Source organism: Homalodisca vitripennis, chromosome X (genome assembly GCF_021130785.1).
Source record: "Homalodisca vitripennis isolate AUS2020 chromosome X, UT_GWSS_2.1, whole genome shotgun sequence".
In the NCBI taxonomy this organism is placed as follows: domain Eukaryota; kingdom Metazoa; phylum Arthropoda; class Insecta; order Hemiptera; family Cicadellidae; genus Homalodisca; species Homalodisca vitripennis.
Window position 1 is genome coordinate 63226786 of NC_060215.1, and position 27056 is coordinate 63253841.

The following is a 27056-nucleotide window of genomic DNA, read 5'->3' on the forward strand; positions in this document are numbered from 1 at the left end:
GCTTGCTTCCACTTCCTGTTCTTATGTCCCTTGGTAGACGGTTGAAGAATTTAGCACCTTTATATGTGGTTTTTTTCTCATATTGAGTGAGGCGATGTGCTGGGAGGTTGTAGAGGTTTGGCATTACGTGTGTCAGTAGGTGTGTAGATCCGATCCTCTCAAGAGATCTTCTCCATCCACGTACATCACAACTTCTTTGATGTAGAGTCCCAACAATCGTATAAGATATTTAATGATTTAAATGCTTCCCTGCAGCTGTCAAGTCGTTGCAGTCCTGCTAAAGTTCTGACTGCCTTTTTTTTTGAATGACCAGGATTTTCTCGATGTTTTTCTGCAGAAGCTGCACCCCAGACGGCAAGGCCATACCTTAAGTGTGTTTCGAAGAGTGCAAAATATGCAGTTCTTGCTGTTGCTAGGTCACTAATGGCCTTAATTTGTTTAATTGCATAGACACTAGTGTTTAATTTTTTACAAAGATTTTCTATGTGTGGGGTCCAGCATAACATGTTGTCTAGAGTTATGCCTAGAAATTTCACTTGGCTTTCCAAGGTGACGCCTGGTAATCTGTGGTACATCTTCGTTTCGGTGCCCAAATCCAACTTGGTTAGTTTTTGTAGGGTTGACGACCAGGTCATTGTTATGGCAGTACTGATAAGCCATGTTAAAAGCTAAGTATGCGGTAACGGCTAATTTATCAGTTGTTTTTGTCATTTAGTAGCAGTGTCTGTATCATCCGCATACATGATGGTAAAACAGTGGTCCTGAAGAAGTTGGGGCATGTCATTAGTGAATAAAACGAAGAGGACTGGGCCCAGCACAGAGCCTTGAGGTACGCCACAGGTTACTGGCAATGCATTTGATTGCACATGTTTGGTAATGCCATTTTTCTGTGTGCTTGAGCTCCACCAGTTGGTGTCGTCCAGTTAGGTAAGCTTTTGAACCAGTCTTTGGCTTTCCCTGATATGCCTAAGGCTTCCAGTTTTGTTATAATGAGGTCATGGCTCAAGCAGTCGAATGCCTTTGAAAAATCTAAAAAAAGTGCAGTAGAAAGTTTTCGCTGTTCGAGGGTCGTCAATAACAGATTCTATGAGTTTAATCATGGCTGTTGTTGTTGACTTGCCCTTAATAAAGCCATGCTGTGCGTTTGGGATGAGGAACAGTTTTCGTTGCAGTATGTCAGGAGTCTTTTAAGGACTATTCTTTCACATAGCTTTGAAAATGTTGATATTAGGGAGATCGGTCGATAGTTGCTAGCAGTGGCTGGGCAACCCTTTTTGTGTTTTGGATACACCTTGGAGATTTTCATTCCTGATGGAAAAAGTCCTTGATCAAACGATTTATTGAATATAACTACCAGTGGTGTGCTAAGTTCATTGATACAGTGCTTTAAAAAGTTTTGGTGATATTTCATCATTGCCGGAAGAACTTTTTGGTTTGAGATGTTTTACTATTTCTTTAATTTTCTTGGTCAGTAGTGTGAGGCAGGGTTGAGAATGTGTGATTTAATGTTTTTTTGTGAATGGGCTATTGCATTTGATCTCTTTTTATTACTTTTTAAGGTTTCCTCCGCGATGCTGGTGAAGAATTTGTTTAGGTTGGTCTGCAATTTTTCCTGCATCTCGGACTATTTCACCTTCTATTTGGAGATTTATTTCATGTGACTGTTTTTTTCTTGACTCTTACATTGTTTATAACATCCCAAACAGCCTTGGACTTGTTGTCAGAATCATTAATGTAATTTTTAGATGCCTCCTTTCTTAATGACTTAAGCCTCAAGTAATATGTATTTTTCACTTCAGCGGCTTGTCTCTTGTCGTTAGGGTCTCCTGTTACTTCATAATGATTTAGAGCTTTTAGGTAACTGTTTTTTTAGTTTTAAAAAGCATCTGCATCTGCGAAGTGTTTGGGTTTAAAGTCTGTGTTTTTGCCTTTTCTTTTATTTTAGGGCAGCCGTGTTGAAGGATAGGGACAGTTTAGCGCTAAAAATATTATATGCTTCTTCTGCTGTCGGGGCATAGATGACAGGTTGCCAGTCCTCTTCTTGAAGTAAAGCTTTCAACGTGTCAAGATTTCGTCGTTTTAGGCATCGGTAAAGTATTTGTGGTCTTTGTGGTTTCTCCGGGTAAGTTATATTGCACATTTTGGGCTGTGTGGTCCTGAGAGGCCAGCATTTATTACACTTGCATCAACATCTGTCGAGTCAAGGTTAGTACAAATACAGTCTATGGATGTTTCAGAGTGAGCTGTTATTCTAGTAGGAGGTAAGTCCACCCTTGTCAAATTATGGAGAGCTAAAACTTCATTCAGTTTAATTGTCTTTATGTCAGGGTTGATGCTGTCAATGTTGATGTCACCCATAAGGACTAATGGTAAGTTTCTCAGTTTTTGTTTCCTCAATTACTTGTGAGAGTATGTTTAACCCATCATCCAAGTTCCCCCCCCGCTGGTGATCTGTACACTCCCATTACATGAATAATTCTTCTGTCTACCTTGATCTTTATCAGCGCAAGTTCACATGCGATTTCTTCACAGTACTGGTGTATGTCAATGGATTCTGAATATTCTTGTAAGGTTTGATTAACATAGATAGCTACAACACCGCCTTGTTTGTGTGTTTTCCCTGCTGAAATGAGCCTTTAAAACTGTAGTTGGGAATGTGGCAACATCCTTCGATTTGTTCTTGCTTTAGGCCATGTTCTGTCAAGATTATAATTTCAGGATTGGTATCTTCTATTAGATGGAGGAGTCTGTCTATTTTATTAGAGACACCCTGGATATTTTGGTGAAGGATACTTAATCTGGTTTGTTTTTGAGGCTGGCTTGTCTCTAAAAAATAGGTGGATGTGCTGGGATAGTTGACATTGTGTCCAGTAGACATGAAGTCTTTATTGGTATTGGAATGCAGGCTAGTTGGTTTATTAAAAGGAGTGGTTTATTTTTGTGTAGAAATCTCAATGTGTTTCCTGAAAAAATCCTCCAGGTCTTCGTCAACGGGTCCGTATTCGTGCAGTTATTGGGGGTTCTTTCCCGGTTCTTGAAGGACATGTTGACACTATGGTTCTTTTATTTTTATTGGGGGGGGAGTTGTGATTGTCTTGGGGGTTTGGCCTTCAGTAAGGTTTTCTGCATGGGAAGTGGCGGCTTTCATCTTTTGCACTTGAAGGGAGACACTGAATTTTGTTTCTCTTCTTTCTTATTGACAACTGGTTTTCTTTGCATTATTGTGGTATCTTTTATGTTTGTGTGAGGGGGTTTTTTGAACGATACGTGCATTCCTCTGCATTTTTCGTAAGTGTTAGGTTCTTTATTATTGCTTCCAGACTTTTAAACTTTTCTTCCATGGCATTATGGCTGTTTTTTAAGAGTCCGATTTCCAAGAGAACTGAGGGGAAGGTATTATTTGTTTGATAGTCAGGGGCCAATGTTTGAGTTCCTGTAGTCCTGAGCCTCCTGTCAGTTGTTTTTCAGGTGTATGTTGCTGCAGTGTCATAATTTTACTCTCTAATTCTTCAATCTTATTTTCATAGTCTTTAATAAGTTCGATCTGTTTTCCGTCATGGTCCTCAAAAATAGTTTGTGCTTCAACCACATACAGTTTTTCCTTGGTCAACTGTGCTCGAGCTCGGATATCTTTTCTTGGAGCCTTATTCCATATGTGCGACATACTTTCTTTCGCAGTTTTTCTAACTCCTCTACTTTGGCTTCTAGACTATTCAGTTTGTCTTGGAGTCTACGATTTTTCATTTTTTAAGTAGTTTGTTTTCCTGGAGTAAAGCGGATCCGATTTTGGCGGCTACTATCAAGCTTTCCTCGCTACTCTGTGTGTCACACATTCTGTCAGACTTTTTTCGAGTTCTTGGAGTGAGTTGCTTAAGGGGTTAAGTTCAGAGTTGTTGTTTATATGGGGTTTTAGTTTGAGGGAGGTCCTGTGAGACAGATTCCCGCCATTACTAGGGCTTCATTATAATTTTTTGTTTTTAAAATTTGTTGGTTTTTTTGTTTTCCCATGTATGTGCTTGTATTCTGTGTATAGGCATAATGTCATTTTGTCTGATAATGGCGGTGGTGGTCTTCCCCAAAAAATGTAACTGTGTATTTCATAGTTTTGTTGTTTTCTGTAATTTCTTTTATTTGTGCTGGCCAGTAGGGGTAACCTTTAATTTTGGCAAAGACTAAAGTGCCAACATGATATATAGAATTATTGTTTGTTGCCCATCTTGATTAGAGGTGGGGGCAGATTGATTAAATTCCAATAAATAAAGGTATTAAGGTCCTTCAGTAATTGGTGTGCTACTAGCAGTGAGCACATGTGCTGTTGTTGCGTGCGTCCACAACTTCAAGGCACTGCTTGATTCCAGTTTAAAATACAGTTTTTTATGCCAGTAATTGTTTGATTTCCTATTTCAATTTGTAGAGTTTAAATACAGTTTATTAAGCCTTTTTTTTAGCCTTAATTTATATAGATTGAAATACAGTTTTTTTAGGCCAGGTTTTGTCTGCTTCCTATTGTTAATTTTTAAACTTGAAATCATTAGCAACTACTCAATTCATCACCATGATACCAAGTTAAACCCTATCAATAAACTACTAAACATGTCTGTCAAGTAATAATAATAATTATGCTATTAACTTCACAAAACCGTAGGATTAAAAGAAAAATTACATTAATGTCAAAATGGAAAACTGTTTTTTTATAACGAGGTTTGACAGATTCCTCGTGGTTAATGTTTTTAAATGTCAAAATGGAAAACTGTTTTTTTTTATAACGAGGTTTGACAGACTCCTCGTGGTTAATGTTTTTAGATGTCAAAATGGAATTAATATATTACTCATTGCATAGCAAGATAGAATAATCATATGCAATCTTGCTTCTTGACATGTAATTTCCACAATACAGTGAGATAAACTTGTCATTTTAAATTAAAGAATGTGGATTAAGTTGGGACTCATAAATATATTGAATAGTGATTGCAATAAGCTACCTAATGTTATGTAGCGTTTACAAAATTAATGAGTTCAGTTTATCTGTACATGTGATCACAGCTCATACATTTTTATTAATTCTAATCTGTTAGTATGAAATTGAACTTTGGGATAGCAGCAGCTTTCTAAATAGTGTTTAAATATTACAACTGAGCCAATCGGCCCAAAAGGACATTTTCACAATTACAATAACTTTCATTAATTTCAGACATACCTACTGTAAATAGTTTAATATTATATTTTCCAGTTTGTATATGTTAAACTATTTGTACATGTTAAGGAACATTTTAACAAATTGCATGTATTCTTGATACAATGGATGATTATTCAATATGCCAGTGTTGGTTAAGATGAAGAAATAAAATATAAACATATTATATGAGGGCAAAATTATTTGGTACACTTCATCAAGAAGCATAGACTGTTTAGTTAAACAAATCAGGTAAATTTTAAGTAAACATAAAATATTAATTAATTTTAACTAATAGATCATTATTGGCCATGAAAATATATATGCGTGTGCGTGCGTGTGTGCGTGTGTGCGTGCGTGCGTGCGTGTGTGTGTGTGTGTGTGTGTGTGTGTGTGTGTGTGTGTGTGTATACAAGCATACGTTATATCAAACCCATACAATGGTATTTCAGTAGCAAACACACCTCTATGCCTAATACATTTTGATAGTGAGAATTAAGTACCTTTAGTCTATGATTTAAATTTATGTTGTAATACTTAATTTTTAACAAGTTTTTATATGTGTTAAATTATGTTTTTACTTTTGGTGTCAAAATTATATATTTTTTGTATATAATATACAACTATACCTATATATATATATATATATATATATATATATATATATATATATAAATATATATATACAATGAAATTGTTTTATAGCCTATAAGACATATTTTTTTAGGGTCCCAGATACCATACACAAGTAGTGTTAAAATACATTTGATGTTTGTGTGTAAATGTGAATGTATGTATATTATACATAAGTATGTACAATATACATACATACATTTATATGATGTAGTCCTACTAGTTTCACCACTGCACAAGGGTTTTCTAAAGTCCGCAATTACTGTTATAGGCTACCTATTTTATTTTTAAAATACTTAGGTATATATTAAACTTTTTTAAATCTACTCTTTGTAACAAATTAAAACTATCCCAAAATGGTTGAAAAATTGTATTTATCCTTTTTTTAATTGTTTATAGTCATTATATGTTTAACAAAACACTGCAAAATGCTTCTCCTTGAAAATTTTTCTGCAAAAGTTATTAATAAATGAATTTTAGTTTTGTGTCGGATTATGATAAATATATGTCTAGTTTAAGACACTTGATATTATGCTGTGACCAAAAATAAAACAAGGTATATTGGTTGAATGACGTGATCTGTCGCAATGGCAATGAAGCGTCTTAAATCCAAGTAATCACACTTTTGTTGAGTGCTAATTTAGTTATCTGAGCATTTATATGCAATAACCTGAGTCGTTCAATGCAACACAAAAGGTCTAACATTACAGAACTATCTTTACATTTTTGTTCTAAAAAAAATCAAAAGTAAAATTTAATTTAAAATATTAAATTAAATGTTCCTTACAGGAAAATAAAATATAACTCTTATTATTTACAAGTGAATACTAACAAGGTTGATACAGAAACTAAAATTCAACAATTTTAAAGTTTGACTCTAAGCAAATTTCTCAGATAAAGTAAATAAATACAGATCTTTTGAGGAATCAGCAATAAGTGAGATAAAAAAAAATTAACCACAGTTTTTTTTAATATACAATTTACTGGTCCTAGTTTTCTTTAGTTGATAATATTATAAATTAAGACAAAAAACAAACAAAATGGACTTCAATTTTGGGACTTTAAATACAGACATATTGTACTTTATAAAAATACTTTAAATACAGTGAAAACCAAACCTGTATTTAAAGCTTAGGAGACCAAGCCATTTGAAATAACATACTTCATCAAACTAAAATTCTATTTCATATTCTAAAATTTTCATACAACTATGGCCTATTTAATTTGACTGTGTTTAATAACTTAATATGAAAATATTGTTATTGACTAAACTAGTAGGTATTATTTTTTTACAAACTTGAAAGAAGCTATAATAATTGTAACAAGACGTAGTACAGATATTAACTTGTTTTAATATTTTAAAAAAGGTCAGGTTATTAACATGTCACAAGTGTAACTTACTTGAGAATGTTCCATCCAGAGTTAGTTTGACTCAGACCTGCATTGATCATTCCATAACTAATACAGAAAATATTGTCTACATGATGAGGTGATTGGGACTACATTTGACAATTTAGAACAAACATTACTTGTAAGTTTTCAAAATAAAACTGGTAAGGTAAAAAATCTGTCAAGTCAGAAGAATAATCTTAGATGAAAATAATTTCATATTTGGGAAAAAGTGAAGCAAGAAAAATAAGAAAAATATTTATATATATATATATATATATATATATATATATATATATATAAACACACGAGTTGTTAATACAAAAAGCAACTCACATACAAATATATTAAAAGACTGTTGAGTTGTATTCTCAAGACTAAAATTAGCTTTTTAAAGAAAAATATTAATCATGCCTAAAACCAATAGAATTATATCTTACTCAATGAACGTTAATTCTGAAAAAAGAAATAACTTACTTTTATGGTGTGCTAAAGTACAGGTTATTATTTTGGGAAAACAAGTATGATGCACATAGCAAGTTTTTCTTACTAGGCTGTGAGTAAAGAAAAAACAAAATAGGCTTGAAAAGGGCATCGGCCTTTCCTTTTTTTTTTAAAGAAAAAAGTAACAAAATAAAAAGACAGTTCTAAGATAAAAACATGTTAATTGCAGCAGGATTGATATAATAGCATATATTTACTGTCCCAAAATGTTTACTCAACTAAATGCATAATACAACATGTATACAACCAAAGATAAACATACAAAAGTGTATACATTTATCTCTAGTGTAATATTTACCAGTAATAAAAACTGGTTTTTCAAAACTAATGCCTGAAAAACATAAGTATCAAGATATGATTTAATAGTCTAGAAGCATCAACTTTAAAACTACACAATTCTTTGTTTATTTACAGACCATAGTGTACAAACCCAATAAAGAACTTATAAATGATTTTTTTTATTTTGAAATAGGCTGATCAGACAATTTTAATTTTATGGTTATAAAATATTGGCATTATGAAACAGTACAGTTTCCTATATAGTTTACAGAAAATATTTTACAGATCCATGATCCAAAGCCACCCTGTTTATACCACTGGCATCTGGAATTGGAACAGGGGTTACACAACCCCGAATGTGGTAATGAAGGCTGTGCTGACAAACTTCCTTTAGTAGATGGTCAGGAAGTTCACAGAACTAATCGGAGTAAATGTGAGAAAAAACTCTGACTTTAAGCTAATTCAGCTGGTCATACTATGGTCACATTACATCAGCAAAATATATGTCTAAGAGTTCTACTCTATGAGAGACCTCTGTCCCTATATTGCACTATATAATCTGGTAATTAAAAGTTCTGGCAATGTAAACACTTTTAACAATTTAGGTTAATTTGATAATAAACTTTGGCGCATTTATGCAAAATTTCACTATACATTTCAAATTGTACACATGATGAAAGAAATACTAGCGTCTCTCACTTGTAATAAAACACGTGATATGATCTTGTATTATACCGGTGTTTAATAATGCAGGACAGAAGCAAACAAAAATATATATTATGTATTTTATTTTTTCACGCAAATGCATTTAAGGATTTCTTCTATTTTTTATAGTAATGCAATAACTCAAACTGATATTGTGTACTATATAAATTTCAATCTCAAAGACACCATCATCAGATACAGTAAATTTCATAGATTATGGTAAACATAAACAAAAGCAAATAATTTAAACAATATAACATACATGTTAAAACCTTTATGGCCAGGGTTTCAGCTGAGGTGAAAATTTTCTTCTAAAAAATGCTACAAACCCTTAAGACTTTTTAGCAAAAATGTTTATCTTGTAGCACTTATTAATAGCATTGGTATTCTGCGAAGATTACAATAATATTTACCAAAAACAGTCCGCAGTTCTATAATACTATAGCCAGCAGAACCAATATTTACATTAATAAATATACTGTTGTTAAAATATTTAAAACCTCAATAGTTAAATGATTTTTGTAAAGATGTTTTAAAAGCAGTTTAGTTTGAAAATAAAATGTTTAATTTATTGTAAAAATATACAAAAAACGTAGTCTTCTCTCAGTTTAAAATAGCAAAATTAATTTAAATAGTATGATTATTTTTTTATAAAACAAGTTACTTGTAACATCAGTTTATCTTTAAAAAAACTAATTAAGCCTTGCCAACATCATTCAATCTGTAGCCCTCTTTGTTTTGTAAACACCAATGTTTAATCCTCATTGAAATGGACCTTTCTACTCGTATCTTCAACAGACATCAACAAATTGATTAGATTGGTTATGCTTTATCTTTCACAAATTTTTGACATTTCAAAATAATCTGACTATATCACAACCACAACCAGTATCTTCAGTACTAGTTACAGACGCCATGACAAGACTTTTAGAAGTGTACAATGTCTGTTTTTGTTTGTATCAGCCGGTGCTGTAGTATCAGTATCTGAACCACGGTTATAGCAATGAGCATGGGCGTTCATTGGATACTACTCTCGCACCAAAAAGTAAAGATAACCTATTTTGAACGTTAACAACAAACTAACTAGTTGAGCAAAAATCACGGGAGTTAAATTAAAATGTAGCTTGTTTATTTCTGCGTCTAGAAATAAATCAAATTGTTTACAATCATTAAATTTAAGTTTTATGTTGGTAAGAATGAAAAATGGTACCTGATTTAGTGCTGTTCAACCAAACTACAATTTTGAACATTCATAACCAGGAAAACTTGTAATCCTATTAAGACCAAAGTTTTATACAAGATATGTACAATAGTACTAACTTAAAGATTATTTTTAATTTTTGAATTATATGGATAAAAGTTGTTGTCGAACCAGTTGTTTGTAGATCATTTTAACTTTTAATTTCAACCAGGTTCAGTTAAAAAAGTCGGCATTGGTCACCTTATTGAGCTCATAGTCATGATTTTTTATATTAACACATTCGAGTCTACGCTCAAGCCAGACTCGAGCGCCGTTGTTTAATCACTGGGCCGGCGCTCGAGCGTGACTCGAGCACAGCTTTGCTTTGCCGATTGATATACGGAGTTGCCCGAGGAGTGATATTCGAGTGCCGTCTGCTGCATTAAAAAGCCAGCTTTGTTGGTTAGTTCAGAAAAATTCCGCTAGGCGCTACTACGTCATACCCGCTTGAGGCTTTTGTTTATCGACTGACGTGGCCTTGTGCGTCGTCAGTCTGTCTACGACAACAGTCATGGAGAGGCGCGCATTTCAAAAAACAATGGAAGATTGCAGTATATTAGCTGAATTATAGTTAGATACGGACTCTAATATTGTTAATGACACCGATGATTATCCGGATTTCAGCAGGTTCTACTTACTGCAAGGACTGTAATGTGGCACTCTGCGTACCTGACTGTTTTGAAGAGTATAACACTAAACAGGATTTTGTGTGATTTTTTTAGCATTTGAAATTTTTTGGCAATTAAAATTATTTGTAAATATGTATATATTAAATGCATTAAAAAAATTTTAATTACTTGTTTTATTTATTCAAAAGTTAGTTTTCAAGTAACACAAGACATGCAGGAGTTTTTATTTTTCTTCAAAAAATGTGAGTTTTAAAATTTTTTTAAAAATTAATTAGATTTTATAGGAATAAAGTTTTTACATATCAATTTAAAGAGGAAAGATAGAACTTTCAAGAAAATATAATATCATATACATAATATTTAACAGTTTTCTAAAAAAAAAATCTGAAAACCCATTAATTTATGCAGACCAGGCTATAAAAACAGCAAATAGCGAGCCAGACTCCAATGTGTTAAAGGCAATTTATTTTTGTATACACAATTCAAAACTATAGTTTTTAACACCACTTTAACTTAATTTAACAGATTTTGTTCATTTGCAGCGGCTGGTGCCTGCTCAGAACGTGCAATCCGTCAGACTTTCGAGTGCGATGTTGCAACGATCGTGCGCGGTCCACTCGTGCCCTTAAGTGCAAGAGGAAGCCGTAGGTCCACCAAATATTGTTTAAATATATTGGACCATTTACCATCATCTTTTTCATATGAGCTTTGGGCCTCGAATGGCAGGTTTAACAATAAATAATTTAACTTTCAAAATTACAGTTTAGTGGTAAAGCGCCAAAACCGGTACCTTTATTTATTGTTATAGACATAAACTTGGTTATTGTTTGTAAATAATTTGCTTTATACGTCTAGACGCTGAAATAAACAGGCTTAAGTTTAATGTAACTCCCATAATTTTAACTCTATTAAGTTAGTTTGTGGTTAACGTTCACACTCGGGTATCTATTCTTTTTGATCCAAGAGTAGTCAGGCGTCTTCCAACCAGATAATTTGTCATCCGACTACACGGCACAGTGTCTATCTAATGTATTAATATATATTTTATATATATTAATTATATATATATATATATAATTAAATGTGATGAGAAAGTATATAATCTTAGTATCATTGAAAAACGATATTTGTATCGCTGTAAACTGATTTTCAAAATTCTATATACTTTTCACGGTTAGTTGCTCTTTCTCGCTTTCGTCACAATTTTGCAAGAGCTTTTCTCAACAGTGTTGCATTTTCTCTGCTGGTTTCACAAAATGGGACAAATACGATTGCAGCTTAAACCCTTTTTATGGTCAAATTACACATTTAATTTCTGTATTCATTTGTATTGTTTTAAGTCAATCAAATAAAGTTTTCCAGTCAAATAAACTTTGTTATTTAATATGTTGGGATTAATTTTGCCACTTTAATACAAATCTTTTTATAAAAATAAAACATACTTTACTCAATAGACTTTTAACTGGCACAAATTTACCAAACACAAATTAAATGTAAAATTAGCCACAAATGTAGATTTTGAGTTAATTTATTTCAGTCATTTATTTTTCTGTATATTTACCATAACCAATTCTACCTGATGATAGTGTCTTTGAGATTGAAGTGTACACGGTACACAATGAATATGAACTTAATGGTATTAAAGGTATTTTAATATCAAGTTTTAAACTATTAATTTTATCCACTACAGCTGAGCAAATTTAACTTTAATGTTTTATGTTATCAAAAACTGGATCAACATGATTTGGTTTTACATTTTTACCTGTTATTTTTTTATGGTTTGTAGTTGAATTTAAGTTGTATGTTTTATTTCTCAAACTAATACTATCAAAGAGTAAAGATGCATTCTTGATAAGACAAGATGCAAGTTGAATAATTAACACCAATATGTTTACTCAGTGATGTTTGAGTTTTTATTTGTAAAATACCCGTAAATCATGGTTGAAATAGAAGTCTCAGAATACATTACTGTCAGATAAGTTAAAACAATAACTCAATAAGAGAATTGCCAAAGGAAAACACCATTTCAATGTGTATTGTTACAGTTTGCTAAGTTCTTACCAAGTTTATGTTAATTAGCTTACATAGTCACACCAAACGAACTTCTGGGATTGAGTACAAGAAAATCTACGGCAAACATATGCATTGTTTGCTTCAAAATTATTGGATAATCAAATGCCATGTGTTTCTTTTTGGTTATTAATTTATTGTTTATATCTATAAGATTTCCTGTACACGCTATGTAAAAATCCCAGATCCCTCACATAGAACAACCTAATACAAATAACAAGACTTAGTTGTCTAATTAAAAATACTGCCAAATGTTTTTTTTCCCCATTTTAAAGTGTGAGCCTCCAACCTTGCAAGAAAAAACAAGTTTGAGAACATAATCCAACCTATTTTTCCTAATAAATATAGTAAACAACTATGGTCATTAGACAAAGAGTGTGAGTGCAGTTAGGGCATGGCTTTAAAAGACAAACTTATGTTTATATTTGAAAAAAAAAAACAAACAAATTACATTTTTCAAAATGAAGCATTTATATAAAATTACAATGATACTTAAAATCTCAGCAAGGATGGTATTATCTGACTGTTCCTTGTTTCTTTAGAAGTGTAAAGAGAATATTAAATTCTGTTTACACTTATTATGAACTCTGCACTCAATTATAATGAAACATTTTATAGCATGCACACATATACAAATATTCAAATTAACTTAAAATTATCCAGTATTAAAGTATTTAAATGATTATTCTCAACAATATTTAAAACAGGATCAACTTTGAAGCTTCTGATTCTACTATTTTTATTTCCTACAAGACTTCTAAAATTTAATTTGTCACCATTAGGTGGATTTTCAGTCTAAATTAGAAGAAAACACAGCTTAAAGAAAACACTGAGACTAACAAACTACACTGCTGTGGTTCATCTCCTCTAAGCTGGACCTATTTTTTTATAAGTACAATTAAGGAAGGAATAATTTGAGAATTTAGGTAAAATGTATTTTTATTATTTTTTTTATTATTAAGAATATATATTATATAATATTATAATTATATATATATATATATATATATATATATATATATATTATTACATTATTTTATATATATATTTTTTTTCCAAATACCTTTAAACACGCTGTAACAATTTACATGTACTGTAAACCCTATATTTTGTGCATGAGATGAAAATAGTTTTAATATGTTTTTATTTGTGTTTTTTTAAGATAGGAGTATAAAAAAAATTTACTCAATGTACACATTTTTATTGTAAACTAACCTTAGTATTTATACTTTTATAACAAAATATTATTTTTTATAGTCAGAATTTTACTTACTAAGATGATATACTGAGTGATCATTAAGTTTCCATGCCTCCTTGTGTTTGAACAGTTGCAGAGAGAAAAATATAGTGCCTACCATATTAAAAATAATAATTCTTGACATGTTAAAGCTTTTCAGGTGTTGTCTCTCAATAGAGGTACAACTACCAACTTAACAATTTCAAATTGTAGATCACCTTTTGTTACATTTTTTGAAAAAATAATTTTTAAAATGTTATACAAAACAAAAGTTTTTATCTTCTTTTCCAAAGAAATTTTAAATCTTTAAAGTTGAAATTGAATCGTTTACAAAAATTCATTAACCCATAATGCATATTACTACAAAAGACTCATCTTTGTAAACACTTTCCATGGAAAATGTAGAATAAACTCACAACACCCCCAAGAGGGAGATTTTTGTTAATATATGTCAAAAATTAAGACTCTGTATATTCCCTTGTAACAAGTTAAATTTCTCACAAAAAAACAGCAGCAAAATCTTTTTATTTAATCTTAAAATTGTTCCTTCAAATCTAAAACGTTCATAGTTAATTTTAAAAATGTGTCAAAATTATGATGAAAAAAAATCATCTGAATTGATTTAATCGTGTAGTTTTGATATTTTTCCCTCTTCATATATTAATTTTCAAAAGATGTTATCATAATAGGGGTGGGAAGATACGATTTGAGGTTTTGAGTTGGGAGATTTTTCACTTCAAACGGAAAAGCCTGAAAACTTGTAATAGTCAAAAGGTAAAGCCTTATTCACACTCCATAAGAATTGCCAAAGAAAAAATCTAAATTGTTGAAAGTGTATATAATTTCATGTTTCAAACCGTTAAAGGGAGAGTATATAAAAGAACTTACTGCAGAGTCAACAACAGCCTGTACAGTCTTGAACAGTTGTCGACAACTCTGGGGTCCATCAGGATAGTGTTCCATGGCGATCTTGTACACGGTCAACAGCAAGTTATGAAACTGTTCAGTCTGCATAGTATCTGAGTGTTCAGCATACATCTGACAACAGAACTGCATCACTAAACACTCTCAGTTTAGGGTTACATTACAGTTTAGACTTGAATTGGAGTGTGGACGCCTACACCAAAATTTCCTTCGTTACGGATCATAGAGTTCTAATCAAATTTTCTCTATCTGAATCCCAACAGATGCTTAACAAAATGGCAAACAACATCTCCATAATGATTTTTCCTGAAAATATATAATACACTGAATTTTATTTAAGGTAGAAATGCTATTATAATCTTTAACCAACAACGTTATAACCTTAAATGAGGTCAAATAGATGGTATGATTTCAATAACATTTGACATATAGTTTTCACTTGTAAAAATACACAAGAAACACAATTATCCGGAATGTGGTTATCCGAAGTTCCAGGATATCTAAAGTATATTATAAGAATTAAGCTTATCCAGTAGTTATTTGTATAAATCCTTTTTAAAACTGAAAGACATTCAACTAAAACTTTTTATTAATTGTTTTATACATTACTAGAGCATTAAAATTATACTTTCTACAAAACTGTAATTTGTTATTGCTACAGCAGTTAACAAGTCACAAGTGACTGCTGCTAGAAGCTAGACTGAGCTGTTGCCATAGCAATGTTTTTGTGCACCCACAATTACCTTCACACATATGAAATTGTTTTTATTTACCGTACCTAATTTAACAATTAACTCTAAAAACTAAATAAATCAAAATTAAATTTCCAAATTGCTTACATTTTTTATAAAGACAAAATGTAATAAATATTTTATTATACTTTTTATTGAATATCCTTTTAGAATATTTAGTTCGCAACAAAATAAATCAAAATATATATATATATATATATATATATATATTGAAGTTGAAAAAAGCTACCAAACCACTTAATTTTACCTTAGCACTTTAAAGCAGAAAGCGGCATGAAGCAGCTGGTGTTTAAAAAGTAAAAGTATGGCTAAAAATATTATTTGTGACCTTCATTAAATTATAATATTCAGGTTAGATTAAGAATAAGTCATAATCTACTTTTTAAATACGCAAAATTATTAAATATGTAAGTACTCCGTATTTAATTCAAAACTCATATTTATTTTTCTAGTTCCTACATTTATCTAAGAAATCTTTTAACTTCGGATGACCTACGTTTAATCGTTACTTGGGACACATCTAACTAAAGCACATATTAATAATACTTCTTTCAAATAAATCTTATAGACATTTTTTATTAATTAAACTTCAGATGTCTTCAAAATCAGTTTTTAATGGAAACTCAATAATTGTACGGCTTATTTTTCTGATATTCACAAGAACAAAAGAGTATTTATATTTTAATAATTATCTAGAGGAATACAAGTACTATGAGAAAAATATTTAGTAAAAAATATTGTTTAGATAAACACAGTTGTATTTATTTCAACTTGAATTTTTCTATAGCAATATGTTGACTATATTCTCTGATGATATGGATGGAACCTCATATTTTTAGAAGTAATTGGTTCAAGCCTGTCTAAAAACCTACAACCTAGATAAATCTGATAAAGTTAAATTTTTTTAATTTTTATAAAAACAGTAAAACTTCATTACTTAAAAAATTACATCTATTGTAAAGAACAAGATAAACTCACAATTGATAATTTTTGGATTATAGTTTTATCTAGGAAGGGCAACAGTCACTATTTACTAATGTGCTCAGGGAACTGCTCACCGTGACGTACATCTGGATTTGTTGGTCGTCGACCATGACACCCATGAGTTTGTCCGCTTGGGCTCTGAAGTTGGCAGGAGACATCATACCAGTGTCATTCACCACTCCAGCTCCAATCTGCCAGTGGTGGAACAGCCGTTGACCCAACTCTGGGTATTTGGGGAACAGGTAACGCTGTAACCAAACATAAAATACAATCAATTTTGGCATTTAAACTCCATTAAACGTTACACTGAAAGTCTAATTAATCCATAGTTGAAGTAACTGCACTCTGCATTAACAAATATTAAAGTCATAAACATTAATGGTTATTGCATTTCATTTTACATTAGAAAATTAGAAAATTGAAAGAGAAGCACAGTATATAAAAAAAACATTTTAAATGTTCATAGTAACAACTGGGAAAATGAGTAATGGTCCTTGTTATGGTGCTGCAGTGCTTAATACTACAATTATGATAAAAGTTCATTGGATTTCAGTTAGTTACCCGAGAAGATTGACCAATTTTTAAATTACATTTATCTTTTACCATGGAAACTATTAAATACTTTATTTATATCTGATTACGTTTTGTAATTTGTCTATATTTTTATGTAATGATTTAACTGCAATATAACTATTTATGGTAAGTTTTATGCTACAATTATTTTAGAAAAATTAGATTTAGTTCAAGAGAGATACTATAATTTTATGTAAAACTTAGTATTGCCATGCTTTTAATCACAGTAGTCTAGTTTGTTTTTCCCTAGACTTACATTAGTTAATGTAACACTTTAACTGTCTCACTAGATGTTGCCATTACCTATGTGATTGACAACTTAACAAATGATTATTTTCCCTTGTTATTATTGCTTTTATTTACAAAACATATTATACAAAATGTATCATACACCAACTATTACATAACTTTTATTTTGAAGTATTTTTACAATTTAAATGAAAGTGTAATACCGATCAGTACACACCAAATCATACGTAGTACTACTATTTAAGTGTGTCAAAAAAGTGCTAACACAATTAAAGAGATTGAGAAACCTCGACCTTGCTGTCTAGAGCCATCTTGAGCCAAATATTACATCATATGTTTTAACATTTGTTCACATGTTGACTGAAGATAGTGTGGAGTAAGGAAAATTGTGGTACTACAAATTTGTGGAAGAACGGATTCTTCGAACTGTTGTCAATTTATATTTTTAGCCTACACAGAAATTTTCAATACAGTATATACTGTTATATGTGATGTAAAATATTGAAACCCCATTGAAAATAATACATTTATGAGCAGAATAAACCAACAAATTATCCGAATTTGGTTTTGTTTAGATCAAAACTTAAAGCTAGAAATAACCTTCAAACAAAGGACTTAAAGCTAGGTGTAAGGAATTTGTATGAGATACCACCAGATGTTACTTCAGATTTTACGTAAAGGGAGAAAAGTTTTAATCCTATTTTTGTCTTTTTAATGTTTTTTACATCAAACCTGTGTAACTCTGTAACAAACAAGATGTGTATTTCAAAACATCCCCAAATACCAAATTACCACAAGGACAAAATACATCCTGTTCTGAAAAAAAAAACTTTTAAATGTCTTTATCAGTGTTTAACATAAAAACATTTTGCATAAGCTTCATATAATCATTTTGAATAAATTGTTGTCTTTTCTAGTTATACTACCAATATTTATTGAATAAATGGATAAAATATCTAAGTTTCAAAAGTCTAGAGGAGGCGGTCAACATGAAAACACGAAGGATCGATTAGGGTTTTGAGAATTATGTATTGTTCCAAGATTTTTTTAATGTTTCAGTTTTTTTGGCAGTGATTCTTGACATGTTTATTTGTCAGGATTTCAAAAAATCAATATTTTGGTCCACCTCCGACCAGGGTAGGTCAAAGTCTCGGGGTCAATATTAGTGTGGGGCAGCAAATCAGTGATCCGAGTTTTAAGTATTTAAATCGATGGAGAATCAAATAAAGAATTAACACAACGAGAACAGAGATTAGTGTACAGGGCATAAGGAATATAAAATGCATTAGTTATTAAGAATGATTCAGTTAGTAAAATAGAGGCATTTCCTATGTTTTTAGAGTATTTAGTGTTGTATATGTAGCATATGCTACATTTTATTTTATAAATGTAATAAATAAATAATTATTAGAGTAAGGTTGTTTAAAAATACTTTAGATTATAAGTAGGATTATTAATGCATAGGTAAAAAAAAAATGTATTTTCTCGAGAAAGGATGCGTGAAGGTAGTTCATGGTACAGAAAGACAGCAGTTGGAAGTCGGTATGGAAGTCAAATACAAGAACTAATTACAATAGGGTATAACAGTTGACAATTAATTTCTTCAGCCTTATGAATGGGTGGTCGGATACCAATCAGAGGCTTCGATTATGAGGTAATGTAGGTTAGAGACTCTGACTCGCAAATCTGTCTTAAATTACTTGATGGATGAGAAATTATCCTAGCCATCATGTGAATATATCTCCAATACTGTCTAATCTAGGGTTTTTTTGTATATGTTATTATCTAAACATTTGACACTGTTACAATTACAAAACAGATTCCACCAAACCATTGTCCCAACTGTATCAATTACATTTTACAATGTAATTTGCTGATATTGTTCTTGTTGTGCTCATTCATTAGAATATGTCTGTTGGGAATCATAAAATGAAGATATAGTTTATCAATTATTATATAAAATTATTTACCAACGGATATAAGTTAAATGCTACATAATCCACATTTTTGACTGAGATTATCATAAGTAGTGATTGTTATTTGGATTATCATTAATTGATACAATCTACGTAGGAGCCACTTGTTTATAAGCATTATATAACTAAACTATATTTGTTAATAGTAACAGAGGTGAGACCGACTGCATTATGTTTCACCTTAGCATAAAAAATATTAAACAAGAGAAAATCAACTTCACTGTCATTGAAAAAAAAACTATTTTATCATTAGCTACAGAAAATTGCATTCTTCATCATGTCCGCATGACTCACTAAGTGGAAAAACATTCCTGTGAAATTTGTCACCACTGATTGTAAATCAATTACTATCGACTGTACGTGATTTCATAGTAACAAAGGCACTGTGATAATGAAGTCCATGTAATAACAAGATATGCATGTCAATTTACCATATCAAACCGTTACTAACCCAACTACCTTTTGTGTGCTATTATTACGATGAAAGCTTACTGATAACAATTATAATTAACCAATTGTGTCAGAAATTTCAATTGAACAAAAGAAACATTTTCAGTGTTTCTAAGAACTAGAATAGACTATAAATGATTGATTATGAAAATAACGAGCCATTAAGCACGTACAGCCATAACTGCGAATTCAGATTCTTCCACAGAGCATGTTTCTATTAATAAAACTAAACTAACTACGAACTACTACCTGGAATACATTGCAGTTAGTATGACTCAACAGTATTGTAGTGCAAATGATCTAGTTCTTATTTAACCCTCCAGCTGGTATGAAACAAATTTTCATTGCCAAAGGCCCGTCCGATTTGGCAACGACAAATATTCGTCGCCAAAGTAGACATGTACAGTTATTGAAATTTTAGGCAATTAAGGTCATATAAATGATTTGTATTTGATATATTCTGAAACAGCAATAACTATAGTACCGATTTACTGTTCTTACTTCGATTATTGTCTTCTTTGTTTACCGTAAAACATTGTTCTCTATGACAGCTGACGTGAACGTAGTACGGGTCAACCACATTGTTGTGAAACTGTAAACAAGTGCCGGGTTTTGTGTTTGAGGTTACGAATCCAATTGTATTGTGGAAATTGTATTTTATAGTGTTTTAGTGTTGTTATTATTGTTTTTTTAGCTTTCTTAGGTTATAGTTTTAGTATGGGTAAAAAATTTAAAGACCGATAAATCTGAGTGAAAAATGAAACTTTGTATATATTGTACATATGTAAATAAGGTAAGATTAAAATTTATTATTTTGTTTTATTTTTGTTTTATCTGTCATACTTAAATAAGTAAAAACGCAGTCATGGGATTATGTTTACCCCCGAAAATAATATTTATTTAGAAACCTACGCATTTTTGAAAATAAGTAAATACGCGTGATTTTTCACACAAAGCCCTGTAACACATACGTTTTGAGGTAAAAGTTACAATGATTATATATTTTTGGAATCAGGACAAAATTCTGAATAAGTTATACATTTACAGTTTTGATGTAAAGCTTATTGCTAAGCAGTTACACAACAGAATATTTACAAAAATAATGTCCAAAAAAAGGTTTTCTTACATTTTGTAAAAAAGAACAAAAATATGTTTCCATGGAAACAATAAGATATTGTTATTATAATGCTCTCAATATAGTTTTGAATACATTGACATATAATAGTTTATATTTGGTCTAACAGTTATGAAATGTGATACATTATAAGAAACGTCTGCGAGGCTGTTAAAATAGAGCCGCCAGTACAGAATGACACCATTGCCAGTTCTAGGGTTAAAGCAAAATTCAACAGATTTTCTTTAGAAGAAGAAAGAACGAGGCAGCTGAAATAGCTGAACTGACGATGTACCAGACAAAATATCTTGGAGCACTGAGATAACCAACATCCTAGAACCCTCATGTAGATCAGCTTTGTAAAAAATTAAGCTCCTCTCTACATATCTTGAGAAGGCTTAAGCAGGTGAGCAGTTCCAACACAGTTAAAATAGTGTATCATGCTTTTTTCAAAACCCATTTAAGATATGGTTTCACTATTTGGGGAAATGAAATAAAATATAAGTTTATTTCCACAATATTCATATTGATACAGATATTACAAACATGTCTGCAAAGAATGCAATAGTTAGCAGAGATATTAAAACATTGTAATTTTTGAATATATATTTTATTGGAAATTAGCCTATATGGGCAAGCAGCCTGTGCGTAGGCTAGAGACGCTATCCTTTACAGAAATTAATTTGAGTTTGTTTTGCCAGGTAAGATACACAGACAAAAGAAAAAATAACAATTAAATTAACAATTAAAATTAAACTATCCGGCACGAAAAATATATTTAATTTACTTGAACTAATTATTAACTTGAAAATGAAGATGAAAGACAAGTGGTGTTGGATGGGGGGAGGGGTGAGAGAAAGGACTAAGGTCAAGCCCGCCTTATTCAGATAAGATTAGGTAAGATTAGGGCCTTGGCTTCCTCAAGGCCAATTTGCAGAAGGAAGAAGTTAAAGTTTTTCTTAACAATTTAAATTGAAGTTGATTTGAATATTTTGAAGTGACTGAAATTTTTGTAAATGTTTCTGAATAATACATGCGAAATATAAAAGGAATTTGTTATTCAAAATGATTTAACTAACCTTGTAACAGGTATTCGAACATTACTTGCGTGCCTGGTATTATAAGAATGTGAAGTTTCTGGGAAAATTTTGTTGTAAATTTATAAACATGAACTAAAAGATGCTTTATGTACAATTGTCGCAAGTAAAGGAGTGAAGATTCATGAAAAAGAGTGTCAGTAGGATAACACTTATTTTTCCTTAATCCTGTTTTTAAGATGCATTTTTTCGTTATGTAAAGGGTTTCCAAAAATGATTTTAGTGCGCCTCTCCAAGCAATGTTTCAAAATGTAAGAAGAGATTGGACATAAGCGCAATACGTTATTTTAATTTCCTTTTCATCTAAAACATTACTTAATCTTCTGAAAGTGAAAATATATTGTCTTACTTTTGCTTGAATATAGGCTATGTGATCAGACCATTTAAGGCGATAATCAAAAATTACACCCAGATATCTGTAACTTGTAACACATTCTATACTTTTACATCTACGTGTTAAATTTGTGGAATTGCCACAATTGATGAATTCTCAAACCAATAAAAAAAATTGTAACCTAAACTATTCTTCAAAGAAATGGGTAGAAATTTTGTCTTTGATATATTCAGTGAGAGAACATTTTGATCTAACCATTTTTTCAAAATCATTAAGCTCATCTAAAGTAAACCTCCATAGTCTTGATACTCCAGAAAAAGGAAATATCCATTCTCTCTGATCTAGGCCCAATGGACTCTTGTAGGGATTAATTTAAACATCTTAACTGTTATTGGACTCTTAATCCTGGTGATAGTTACTTTTGCAAACAAGGAAAATCTGAGAAGAGGAGCAGACATCCACAATTATCAGACAAGGAGAGCCAACAATTACGGACTTCCCACCCACCGCCTAACTATATTTGAGAAACAACCATCATACAATGGTGCCAAATACTGGAACATCCTTCCTGATGAAATCAAAGCTCATCGCTCCTACCAACAATTAAGGAAGAGCATCCACCTATGGTTGTTGAACTGGCCACAGCCTGGAAACATAGTCTGGAGGAGTTTATACATGGCTACTATGAGTTTTAAACTTTGATACTTTGAATTAATTGTATAGATATGAGATATTTTCAACATTTTATTACATCATGACTAGGTAAAAAACACTTATTTTAAGCTGACTCATCTCTGTTCTCAATGAATTGGTGAATAAAGATTTATGATTATGACTATGACTTACAAATAAGAAAGATGTCATCTTTTTACCAAAACCTGAACCAGTAATTCACCTCCTCCTTTTGTGTTCTAGTTGTATTTTATTTGTTTAAAAAATACTAAAAATACAGATAGGCTGCCTACTTTAAATAAATAAATCCCTCATTTTTCTATAGCTAAAGACAAAGAAAATAATCAAAGTCAAAATATAATCAAAATGTCAATTGCTTTAACCCAATCAAACTACACCAACCTGCAGCTTAATCAATGATGTGAATAGATTCTAATTATATTATCCTTATGCAAACTTAGAATTAGTTTAATAAAATTTAAATATTTAATGAGCTTAAATCTTATAATTTCCTTAGAAGAAACTACTTAAAAGCATACATAATTGTATACTTATTAATATGTGCCTAAAAGTGGTCTTTTGTGAAGCTATCACCATGTATATTTGTATTCCTAAGAGGAAATACTGATTCATTTTTTAGGTACTTTGTGAAAGACTTTATATCATATTTTGACATGCTTAGAGTTTTGAAGCTAAACATTAGGAACAGAGGTAAATTATCAGCATGATGAAAGTAATTATTTAAATTTTAGTGAGATCCAATTAATTAAATTGTGTTTCTAACTTTTACATCTAAAAGACTTAATGAATAGAATAAGATCAATGCCTTATCATTGTGAAAAAGCTTTAAACTGTGTTATAATATTCATCTGAAAGTGAACAGAAGTTCTGAAATACTTTTGAATTTGTATTAGATCAAATTAATGGGAAAGCAAGTAAATGGAATAAGTTTCCATCAACCGATATTGGAACTGACGCATGCAAACAAAAATATAATACAAATTAAAATTATCATATAGTCTGCATAATTAATTATACTCATTTATAAATTAAGAGCCTAATTACTTTCGTTACTGTTTTTTTTTTTTTTTAGAAATTGTATTTCTTCTTTTAAATCTGTAATATTTCTCACCAAAAGTAATTATCTCATAAATCTTAGAACTCATATTATATTATTAGTATATCCAGTGTGTATGCTATGCATGTACTTCTAAAAGCCATGTACACAATGAGTTTGAATAACCATTTATAATTATTTGTTTCTTTTTTTGAACATTGTGTGTTTTAAACAAATTTAGCGTTTGTTAATTATAGACCAAATGGGCTTTCTTACTAATATTAGCGAATTAATACAACTTCCTTTGATTTTTAAGGCAAACATGAATTTTATGGATCACTCTATAAACATGTTCCTTCCCTATAGCAACAACGACGACAACATGATCACTCCAGATGAATGAAGTCTGCCCAGACTAAATACGCAAGAAAATGCCTGAGTTTTGTAGTCTATAGTGTGTTCAGTTGACGATAATGAAAGAAATACTGGAAACGCTGACTGAAGTAGATTGTTCTAAAAAGCTACTGCTGTACCTCACTCTAGTTTTTAAAAATGGATTGTCTTCTTGGTGTTTGTTATTGCCAAAATATAATAAACAGCTACAATGAGAATTATACAGGGTGTACATAAAGTCCTGCACTGGTATAATATTTTCTAAACGATAACAGATAAATGAACAAGATTTGGTACATCAATACTACACCTAAAAATCTACTTTTTGAAGGAACTATCAGTTTTCTGTAATATCATGGGGACGTCCCGCAAGGAGTCGGAAGGAAATCTTAAATAGGAGCATAGGTCAATATGCACATCATTTTAAAGGGCTTATCTAGCAGAGTTTAATGCCGCAAACCGCACTCAAAAAGATTGATCCAGTACAAAATGGCGGCTGTTCAAAGGTTTTACTTGGTTACATTTCATTAGTAGCCATAACCCCGGTAAAGCAAAACTGCAACCAAACGAATACTGCAGATAAATACTACATTATGATTGTCAGTTGTACAGAAGTGAATTATGACGTAGGTTATCCTCAAGGGTTACAAATTTGGTCCTAATATATTGGTAACAGTGTTTAAATAGGCTCTTACGTCAATGCCGTAGTGTGGGGGTGCTCCGTCCTGTTGAAACCAGATATTCTGGTAATGTTCTCCAAACATGTTTCGAAGTGCTGGTGTAATTTCATTTTCTAGCAAACGTTAATATGATATTGCACTTAAATTTCCTTCAATAAAGAAAGGACCTACCAACTGGGTACCTATCACACCAAGCCAGACATTCACCTTTAGTGAATACTGCGTATTGTTCATTTATGCTGAATGGAAGTGTAAACAGGCACAATTGCCGTTACGTACTAGAGTAGCGAAAATCCTCACTGGATGCGGGAAGCACATACGCAGTATTTGGTGTTAACAGTGCTTAAACTTAAAGCTTTCAAGAACACCTTATACTTTAGCAAAGTGGCTATCTTTTCATTTTAAATTCATTCCTTTTCATCTAAAAATCTACTAAAAAGAAATACTCATTAAAGATTGCAATTATTTTTGCAATTACATACCAAATGATATAAGCACATTTTGAGACATAGTATTTATGATTTAAATGAATGATTCAGCTTTAAAAAAGGCATGATTTAAATATTTTTCACATTAATACGTGGTACAGGCTTATATATGGAATCAAGTGAATCTGCATAACTACAGATCAAATCTTGAGAGCTATAACTGTTATTGAGACTTGTGTCCTAGCATAAAACATGTTATTGAGACTTGTGTCCTAGCATAAAACAAACAAAAAAATTGTGTACCTTATCAGTGTTTATTTAATTTTAAGTGAATTAAATACTTTTTTCAATAGTTAACTGCATGCATTTACTCACATCCAACAGTAATTCCTTATGAGCAAAAGATTATTCACCAACAAATGATTAAACTTACAGTGAACTTTACTTAATGATTATTTACTGATAAGTAATAAATAGACTTATAGTTTATCAACTTCACTCAAGACTAGAGCCAGAAGACCAATATGAACTATTACTGTAACAGTACTTTCATGCAGCTGTTTCATTACCAACAGGTTGGCTCCGGATCAAAATCAGATTGTATTGCTGTTGAGGTTAACTTACTAAAGATTATGTATTTTCGTTACAGCATATAACAATAAAAGTGAATAATTGGCATCTTTGTATAGCATTTACACAAATAAAGATCCAGTGAGCCAGCCCCAGGGTACTCAAAAATACAAACAATGAAAGTCTGACCATATATCTCAACTGTTACCAGTTCTGGGTTATTTTTATCTACATAATAAAATACACTAAATTGGATATTTATAAATAAATGATCTCAAATAACTATCAAAGCCGACATAAAAAGGGTAGTTACTTGTAAATTTTGTGAATTAAAAATATTATTGAGAAATATTATAGTTCCTTTCTAGTCTGGATCATGTGATAGAAAAATAATGTAGGTAAAAATAACACAACATTCTATTTGATTTAATTTTTAAAATTCATTTGGTGACATCATAAATTTTGTAAATACAAGTTAAAATGCAATTACCATTTCAAAATCTTAAGGCGATTAAAGGAATGGTTTGAAGCAAATGGACTCAAACTAAACCAAGAAAAAACTAAATTGGTAAAATTGTATACTCCTCAATCAAGAAATCATCATTTTAGTGATTTAGAATTTGAATATCAGGGATCTTCTATTTGTAAAAACACCAAATTTTTGAGGCTAGAACTGGATTTGTATTTAAATTGGACTAAGTGCATTGAAACTATTTTAAGAAAGTTAAACTCAGCATGCTTTCAAATGCTTATTTTGAGACATACCATAGATTTAAAAACATGTTTAATCATAGATTATGCTTATTTTTATTCAATCCTTCAGTACGGAATCGAGTTCTGGGAGTTTTCAACAGATATAGATAACATTTTTTTAATTCAGAAGAAATTTTTAAGAATAATGACATTTTCACCTTGGAAGGCTTCTTGTAAAGCCTATCTTTAAT

General features: G+C 31.0%; 1 protein-coding gene across 1 annotated transcript in view; it reads right to left on the reverse strand.

Annotated features, from left to right (window-relative positions):
• LOC124369080 overlaps positions 1-27056 on the reverse strand; it is a 59752-nt gene that overhangs the window by 25740 nt on the left and 6956 nt on the right. The window contains exons 3-4 of the mRNA XM_046826799.1: positions 16594-16767; positions 14748-14897 (exon numbers count right to left, since the gene is read on the reverse strand). Of these exons, the coding sequence (XP_046682755.1) occupies positions 14748-14897; positions 16594-16767 (324 nt within the window). The remainder of the gene's footprint in view (positions 1-14747; positions 14898-16593; positions 16768-27056) is intronic.